Source organism: Myxine glutinosa, chromosome 6, assembly GCF_964187855.1.
Source record: "Myxine glutinosa chromosome 6, kmMyxGlut1.1, whole genome shotgun sequence".
Lineage (NCBI taxonomy): Eukaryota > Metazoa > Chordata > Myxini > Myxiniformes > Myxinidae > Myxine > Myxine glutinosa.
The window spans coordinates 66067190-66077189 of NC_136266.1; the positions used below are offsets into that span (position 1 = coordinate 66067190).

At 41.5% G+C, this 10000-nt stretch overlaps 1 protein-coding gene across 5 annotated transcripts in view; it reads left to right on the top strand.

Moving 5' to 3' along the window:
• Positions 1–10000, top strand: part of LOC137429903 (retinoic acid receptor beta) — a 219176-nt gene that overhangs the window by 108472 nt on the left and 100704 nt on the right. Inside the window, exon 2 of one of the 5 annotated variants that reach the window (XM_068120263.2) lies at positions 261–347. The exons of the other annotated variants lie outside the window; for them this stretch is intronic. Within the exon in view, the coding sequence (XP_067976364.2) occupies positions 261–347 (87 nt within the window). The remainder of the gene's footprint in view (positions 1–260; positions 348–10000) is intronic. 5 annotated transcript variants of the gene reach the window in all.

Below are 10000 nucleotides of genomic sequence, written 5' to 3' on the forward strand. Positions count from 1 at the left end.
ACCGTCATCATCTATTCACTTCCAGAATCGGAAGCAAGGTCCGTGCCAATCGCATTTCAAAATCATAATTGTATTGAGGAATTTATGAAACCTCTTACCTACCATGAGTGGTGAGTTTGAGGGGAAGGACGGGAACAGTGGTGAGTTTGAGGTGAAGGTGGGAGTGCATCAGGGGTCGGTACTAAATCCACTACTATTTGAAGCTGTGATGGAGGCTCGGAATGTAAAGGAGGGTTTACTGTGGGAGTTGTTGTATGCAGATGATTTGGCGTTGATTGCAGTGTATGGATGGACTGAAGGAGAAGATGAACAAGTGGAAGGAATGTATGGAGACAAAAGGTCTGAAGGTGAATATCGGAAAAACGAAGGTGATGGCAAGTGGTAAAGCATATGGTGAGGTGGAAAGAACTGGGAAGTGGCCATGTGCTGTGTGCAGGAAGGGTGTCGGAGTGAACTCCATTCAATGTACAATGTGCGCTGAGTGGGTTCATCAAAAATGTAGTGGTCTGAGAGGGTCACTAACCAGTGTGGCAGCTACATTCAAGTGTAAGGTGTGCACAGAGGGAGCTGCAGATGAAGGAAATGTTGAGTTGGATCTTGGAGACGGCGTGAAGCAGGAAGGTGTGAAAACATTTTTGCTACCTTGGAGACATGCTGAATGGAGAAGGTGGATCAGACTCGGCAACGGTTGCTAGAGTGAGATGTGCATTAGGGTGGTCCACAGATATACAGTCACGTGAAAAAGTAAGTACACCCCATGGAAAGTTTTGACTTTTTCAACATATTTCAACATACAGCTATTTGATCTTCATTTCAACAATATTGATAGATAAAGGTGATATAATATAACAAATATCATGAAACATTTACATTTTGTAGTCCATTGTTTAATTTAAATAAACATAAATGCAAATTTCGCATGTGGACAAAGTAAGTACACCCTTGGCTCTATTAGGTGGTATTGCCCCCTTTGGCAGAAACAACCTCAAGTAGGCGTTTCTTATAACTGTCTACCAGTCTCTGACATCAACTGGGAGAAATTTTTGCCCACTCCTCCATGCAGAGGTCTTTCAGCTGTGCGATGTTTGAGGGGTTTCTTGCATGCACAGCTCATTTCAAATCTCCCCACAACATCTCGATGGGATTTAGATCCAGGCTTTGACTTGGCCATTCCAGAACCCTCTATTTCTTTCTTTTCGGCCATTCCTTGGTGGATTTACTGGTATGTTTAGGGTCATTGTCATGTTGCAAGTCCACCTACGGTTTTGCTTCAACTTTCCGACAGATGGCCTCACATTATCCTCAAGCACCCTCTGGTACAATGAAGAATTCATAGTGGATTCTATGATGGTGAGCTGCCCAGGCCCTGATGCAGCAAAGCTACCCCAAACCATAATATTTCCACCACCATGCTTTACAGTTGGTATCAGGTTCTTGTGGTCAAAGCTGTCTTTGGTTTTCGCCAAACATGGCTTCTGGTACTGTGGCCAAATAGCTCTACCTTTGACTCATCTGTCCAGAGCACATTGTTCCAGAAGTGCTGGTCTTTGCCTAGGTGTTCATTGGCAAACGTTAGTCTTTCCTTTAAAAAGGAAACCTTTAGAAAGCAAAGTTTTCCTCCTGGCACACTTCCCATGTAGATCAAATTTGTGCAGCCTCTTTCTAATGGTGGACTCATGCACTTTGACATCAACAGTGGCAAGAGCTACCTGGAGGTCCCATGATGACATTCTGGGGTTCTTAGAGACTTCTTTCAGAATCTTGCGGTCTGCTCTCGGGCTGTACTTGCCTTGCCTGGCCTGATCAAGTTGGCAGTTGTTTGGAATCTTCTCCACTTGTCGATGATCTTCCGGACAGTCGAATGATTGATTTCAAATTGCTTGGAGATCTTTTTAAATCCCTTCCCAGACTCGTCGGCATCTATAACCTTCTTTCTGAAGGCCTCAGAGAGATCATTTGATCTCGGCATGGTGACAGCGCACACTTCAACAACAAAGAGCAAACCAAACGAAATGTCTGAGGTTTAAATAAGACATGCTCCTCCAAGATCCTCTCTAACGATGTTCTAATCATTTGCACCTGAGCTGGTGCACCTGATTCTAATTTTAGGTATTTGAAGTAGTGATAAATGTTGGGGTGTACTTACTTTTTCCACATGCAAAATTTGCATTTATATTTATTTAAATTATACAATGGACTACAAAATGTAAATTTTTCATGATATTTGTTATATTATATCACCTTTATCTATCAATATTGTTGAAATGAAGATCAAATAGCTGTATGTTGAAATATGTTGAAAAAGTCAAAACTTTACATGGGGTGTACTTACTTTTTCACGTGACTGTATGTAATATTTAATACTATTAAAAATCCATGCTCCACAAGGCTGCCCTTGTTCCTATGTTTAAAAGATCATATGAACCAAATATGAGGTCAATTGGAACTTATTTAGAGGTTGCTCAAAAATAACATTTTTAATTTATCCTGTTTTTGCGGTTAGCCCGCAAGGCTAACCCCCGCTCTGGCAGGGAAAATGGCCTTAAACTGCCTGTTGTTGTTGTTTGTTGTCTTACCTACCTTACGACACCCAATGGGATCCCAAAATGTTCCACAGAAGGTTATTGGTTCACGAGTTATCAAACAGAGTGACCACTGTATTCATCATGGGTGTGTGTCTGTTTGGCTGTCTGTCTGTCCACAGCATAATGGTTATCCTGGTTATCTGACATAATGGTTATCCGCAGCAAAAAATACTACAAACATCCTCCATCCACCATACCTGATGATATACCCAATTATATCATCCGATCTTGATGAAACTTGGGTGGGAGGTTGATATCATGAACTAGTTGTGTCCTGCCTAGAGTGGGCGTATTGCGCCCATTGTGGGCGGAGCCACGCCCGAAAAAGATGTCTTTATAGGGGGTAATCGAGTTCAAGCTACATCTTCTCCGAGGGGTTTGGTGGAATCTGACAGGGGTTTCGGTATTTGGTTAGGCCAATGTCATGTGTCTAGCCCCACGGAGCTCGATCTTTCATTTTTTAATATTTTATTTATTTTTATTTTTTATTTATTTATTTATTTATTCAGTTCATTTTTCACCGAATTTTCGGTATTGTGTAGCTAACTAACCTCATAACTGATTATACATTATTTTCTATCTAATTTCAAGGTCAGTAACCTTCGTTTTGACATTTCAAGGTCACAAAGGTCAAATTTTCAAAGTTTTCGGAATCGATCCGAATTTTCGGTGTTGTGTAGCGAACTAGTCTCATAACAGATAATACATTCTTATTTATATATTTTCAATGTCGGTTTTGACTTTTAAAGGTCACAAAGGACGGCCATTTCAAAGTAGTCCGTCCTTTGTCATTGAATACCGCTCGCTCGTGAACCATTGTCGTCTCCTGACTTGTTGTATTTCCTTTTGGAAACATATGCAACTGTTACGGTTACTAAACGTGTCCCACTGTCATGTGTCCAGATCTTCAGCTCTGATTGGTGTACATTTGTGGGGACATACATACGGAAACGTTGTTCTAGACGCAATTGCCCTATGGGCTACACCAATAAATTCCATTGATATTATTTGATATTATGTGTACATTAGTGACAAAAAAATATCAATTTAATCCATTTATATTCAAACTGTAACACAACAAAATGTGAAAAATTCAAGGGGTGTGACTACTTCCTGAAGGCACTGTTTGTTTTACCATTGTAGAAGAATAGCACTTTTTATGTTCAGTCATCCCCCATCTTAGACAATAATAAAGCATTGGAACAAATTAACTTAAAGTAAGTTAAAGTAGTATAATAGTTAGAATTTGGTCGCATATTCCTTGCATGCAAAAAATACATCGAGCCCTGTGACCCATTGACATCTTGGTATCTTCCTTTGAGATTCATTGCCAAGCCTTTACTGCAGCCATTTTCAGTTGTTGGTTTTGGGGGGTTTCTGACTTTAGTTTCCTCTTCAGCAAGTGAAATTCATGCTCAATTGGATTTAAATCAGGAGATTGACTTGGCCAGTCTAAAACCTTCTAATTTTCTCCCTGATGATCTCCTTAGTTGCATTGGCAGTGTGTTTTGGTTCATTGTCTTGCAGCGCATGGTGAAGCCCTGCCGAGTGAGGTTGGAGGCCTTTTCTTGTACATAGGCAGACAAAATGTTTCTGTACATTTCCGAACTCATTCTGCTGCTGCCATCATTAGTTACATCATCAATAAAGATGAGTGAGCCAGTTCCAGAGGCAGACATGCAAGCCCAAGCCATGACACTACCTCTTCCATGCTTCACAAATGAGGTAGTAAGCTTTGGATTACATGCAGTTCCTCCCTTTCTCCCCCCACTTTCGCCTTTCCATAGCTTTGGCAAAGGTTTATTTTAGTCATCTGTCCATAAAACTTTGTTCCAGAACTCCAATGACTCGCCTCTGTACTGCTTGGAAAATTCTAATCTGGCCTTTATATTTTGGTGCTGATGTGAGGTTTGCATCCTGCGGTGTAGCCTTTGTAATTGTACTGGCGAAGTCTTCTGCGAACGGTAGATTGTGATACTTTGCCCCCTGCACTCTGGAGGTTGTTAGTGATGTCACTGTCAGCTGTTTTAGGGTTTTCTTCACAACTCTGATGATTTTCTGTCATCAACTGTAGTTGTTTTCCTTGGCTGACCTGGCCATTGTCTATGGCCAAAATTGAGATTGGTGACATACCCAAGGCTTGCAGCAGTGTGAGTTTTTCAGATGATATTGGTCTAAAAGACGGGATAGAGAGGCTCACCTAGGCAAGAAAACAGATCAGATGAGCAGGTAATCAGATCAATGGGACCAGCTTCAATGTGATTATTGTCGCAAAAAGTTTATCACTGCAATGATTGAATGCGAAAGCTGTGAGAGGTGGTCTTGTTTAGATTGTTAAGGAATATCATTGATGCTGTATAACATTTTCAGAGATGATAGTAACCATGCCCACTGGTTCTGTGGAGACTGTAAGAATGTGTCCATTCAGGCAGGAAGAAAGGCAGTGAAAGAAATGAAGGCTGATTCAAATGGCACGGCCACTACTTGCTTTGGTAACGGCACATGAAAAAGGAGAGTTGGATATGCCCCAGTGCACAAGGTCTTGTTCAAGAAAGAGAGTTATGCTGATGTAGTGAGGCAAAGAATCACAGTCTGTCCTGCAAAGACTGACCATCCTGCGTCTAGATCTAGTGCCAGTGGCACCTATGCTAGGGGAATGATTCACACCAAATTAGCTGATGGATACCAATATGAGGAAAGAATAGATATATCTGGAACTTCAGGTTTTTGGAGGGCTGGAGTAGTCAATATGATATCAGTTGATGAGTTTGTGGGTCGAGAGAGAAGGCATAGTAATATTGTTATACAGTACATATTATGGAGGAACCAAAAGGGAGTCGCTTTGGTGATCGGAAATCTGAAGATTGTAAGGAGGTGAATTAATTGCTAACACAGGGATGTATGGTAGATAGCGTTAATGTGGTAAAAACAAACAGGCTCAGAGGATGCTCAAAAGACAAAAAGGTCAAACCACGAGACCTACTAGTGCAACTTGAGGACTCGTCAAAACGCAGTGTAATCCTAAAGTCAACCAATAATCTAAGACATTCGGATAAATGGAGGAGAAGGTTTGTTGCCCCTGATATGATCAAAGAGTTGAGAGAAATGCACTAAGAGATGAGTTAAAAAGAAGGCTGGATGAAGGAGAGGAAAATTTGGTGATCCGCAGGGGTAAACCTGTAACATTGAGGAACAAAAGCTGAGATAGGAAACAGAACATACAGTAGTACAAACAGAACATACAAGCAGAACATACAGAAAGGAAACAGAACATACGTTGTCCCCCTACCATTTCTAACCCCCTGCTGCTTTTCTACGATCTTAATCTCCACATTCTTCCATGTCTTTCCAACCAGAATCCTCACTAGCACCTTGCCCCTGTATAATGCCCCTGTACTTCCCTGGGTCTTGAACATCACCCTTCCCCTTCTATATCGGCACACATAACCTTGTCCTCCAATCCTCCGGAACTGAGCCATCTCTCATACATACATTCAACAGCCTCTACCGCCAACTGTCTTCAACTTCCCCCGCTGTAATTATCATCTCTGTACGCACCTCATCAATGCCTGGAGCTCTTCCCTTCTTCATCCTTTTCAATGCCGTCCGCACCTTCTTTTCCGTGATCTCCACCAATTCCACTTTCCCCTCCTCATAACTCTGCAGCTCCAGCTCGCTGCCGCCCCTTCCTCCGTTCAATAGCTTCCCAAAATATCCTTCCCACACCTTCAATACGGCCCCCTATCTGTCACTAGCCTCCCGCCCACATCCATAATCACTGCCACCGGTTTATGTACTTGCTTTCCTCATCCATGTTACGAGCCAGCTTTTAAATCATCTTCTTCCCACCATCCCCCTCCAACGTGTTGTATTGGCCTCCTTCATATCATTCAATGCCTTATTCACAGCTCTCCTTTCTGTTTTCTTCTTTTGCCCATACAGGTGCATAAACCCTGCATCCGGCTGTCTCCCTCTATCCTTGATCTTCTCTATCCTCTTCCAAACCTCCTACTTTATTTCACCAACTGCCTTTGCTACTTCCTTCATCCACCATACCTGGTTTCTATTCCTAGAAGATGAACCCTTTCCTGACACCCTTCCATACAAAACTTCTGCAATTTCCCTAAATGCCTCTCCATACTTCTTCCACTCCTCCAAACCTTCCAGTTCTTCGCTAAGTTTCTCATACCTGGCCCTCACCCTCTCTTTGTATTCGATGGCGATGTTTCCCTGACACTGTCCCCACCTAATAATCATCCACGCCCTGCACTTAACCTCCCTCCTTTTCTTCATCCATACCACAAACACCACAGGTTTGTGCTGGAAGGTAACATGCGCTCCCACCACTGCCTTACAGTCCTTAACCCTCTACTGTCACTTTCTTACCATCACCAAATCAAATTTTGTTCTCTGCTGTCCACTACTATAGATAGTCTATTGACTTTTGAAAGAATGAACCAGCTATGGCTATCCAATTTATCGCCACCAGTTTCACCAGCTCTCAACTGTCTCTATTCCTTGTTCCCCAACCAAAATAACCCAAATTTTCCTCTTCACCCGGCTCCGCTACTCCCACATTGCGTTAAAGTCCCCTACAATGCACAGCATCACCTACAGCTCAACCATTCCCATAATTCTCTCGTCCATTCCTGAATTCCTGGTTCTCCGCTCCAGTCCTTCCTGTTTGTGGCCTATAAACCGACATAACACATACCATTTGCCTCTGTATCACGACCCATGCTATAACTCCCATCTTTCCACTCTGACCACCTGCTTGCTGATCTCTTCCAATGCTATTATTCCTTTGCCATTACTCCTTCCATCCCACCCATGTGCAACAGCTTGTATCCTCCTACCAATTTCCTCACCCTGTCTCCTTTCCATATGGTCTCCTGCACAAAAAAATACTACCATCTTTCTCTGCATCATCTCCACCACCTCGACCACTCTCCCCCCTATTGATCCCATATTCAAATGACTTCGCTGGACCTCGCTTATGAACTGCCGTCCACCTGACAAGATCCAGTACCATCTTGAATAATTTGGGTCGTTCAGGTCATCATTCAGCAGCGCTGCCCTGGCTGATCTGCTGGACCGACTACACTAGCCTAGCCTACTGTTTAATGGTTATCCGACATTGTTGTTTCATGGTTGTCCTACATTATTACTTAACAGTTATCCTATGTGACTGACGTTGGTAGGTAAAATAATTAAATCCCTTTAGCCTCTGGGCAGAGTGAGGCGGGCAGATGTCCTGGGCAGAGCTATCTGGGCGGATGTTCGCTTTTCTCTCTTTTGTGGCTTCCATTTGCTCTGAGAGAAGCCTATGGCTGGCTCCCTGCGAAGAGTGTATCTTACAGCACTCTGCGAATCTGCGAAGATTACATCATGTTGTAAAGCTATTACTGCGTTGCGAAGTTCATACCGAACCACAAGGCAATCGGCGTTGTGAGGCCCATGCTGTTTTGTTTTTTTGTATACAAGATCGAGGCTCGTGCAAGAGCTAACATTAATCACAAAAAAAAATCAAACCGACACATAAAACACAAAATAAGGGGAGTGGTAGACAAGATGGGGAGAGATGGGGAAGCACACAAACGCAACATTTGAGAGCAGGGACATCGGGAGATCTGTGGGAGGGAGAGGGCTTGGGGGGAGGAGGCGTGAGAAGGGGGGGGGGGCAGGTGGGAGAAGTATAAAACACATGGACACTGTAAGGACTTCCAGGAAAGAAGTCGATATTTCAAAAAAGTGGATATGGGGGTGAATTAACGGGGGTAGAAAAGATCAAGGTTTTGGAAGGGGGAAGATAAGAGATGGTGGTGGACAGCTGTTTTAAAGACCTGGAGGGAGGAGTGGGATTGAAGAGAGTGAGGGAGTTTGTTCCAGAGGCGGGAGAAAAGAGGAATGAAAGGGTAAAGGTGAGCAGAGTCTTGATTTTGGCAGTTTCACCAGAAGAGGGTTACATATGTGTTGCGAGATTCATACTGACCCACGAGGCCATCTGTGTGACGAGGCCGATTCTGCGTCCTTATCTGAGTTCAAGTGTTATTCGTTCGAGGATTATAGTGGTCAGTACATCTCTTTATGTATCTGATTGTAAGATTGGAATGCATGTCTGTTGTTCTCATGTAAATACTTTGCATACCCTGTACCTTAGTGCCCTTTGCATGCTGTACATCGACGCCATCAGTCTGTTTCCTTTTCATTTGATTGACTATGTTTAATTTACTGTGCTTTTGAAGTATTGTTATCACAAAGCAATATCATTCCGTTACAGTTTCACGGAGCCTTTGGGAGCTTTTCGGAGCTTCTTGGGAATAAACAGCCGAAGGCTCCTGTATGAACACTACACCTTGTTTGTTTCTGCGTACCACATCCTGCGAGCCTGCGATACTACCATAACGAAAACTCTTACGGCAGATGAGCGCTTGATTGCCGTTATGTCAAACAATTTTGTTTAATTCTTATCCTACATTGTTGTTTGATGGTCATCCTAAAATATTGTTTCATGGTTATTCCACAATATTGCTGTTATAGTTACTCCACATTATTATTTAATTGTTATCTCCCATTATTATTTCATGATTATCCTACATAATTCTTTAATGGTTATCTGACATTATTGGTTAATGGTTATCCTACATTATTGTTTCAAGGTTATCCTACATTATTGTTTAATGGTAATATCTGACATTATTGTTTCATGTTTATCGAACATTATTGTTATACAGTTATCCAACATTATTGTTTCACAGTTATCCTATGTCATTGCTTAATGGTTACCCTACATTAGTTTAATGGTTATCCTACATTATTGTTTAATGGTATGCTACATTATTGTTTAATGGTTATCCTACATTATTGTTTAATGGTTATGCTACATTATTGTTTTATGGTTATCCTACATTATTGTTTAATGGTTATCGTATGTTATTGTGTAGTGGTTATCTGTTATCCAACATTATTGTTTAATGGTTATGCTGCATTATTGTTTTATGGTTATCCTACATTATTGTTTAATGGTTAGCCTATGTTATTGTGTAGTGGTTATCTGACATTATTGTTGAATCGTTATTCCACATTATTGTTGAATGGTTATCCGACATTGTTGTTTAACAGTTATCTGACATTATTGTTTCATGGTTTTTAATAACCATTATTGGTTTATGGTTATCCTATATTATTGTTTAATGGTTATCCTACATTATTGTTTAATGGTTATTCTGCATTATTGTTTCATGGTTTTCCTACATTATTGTTTAATGGTTGTCCTAAATTATTGTTTAATAGTTATCCTACATTATTGTTTAATGGTTATCCTACATTTAAATGGTTATCCTGCATTTTAATGGTTATTCTACATTGTAATGGTTATCCTACATTATTGTTTAATTGGTTAGCCTACATTATTG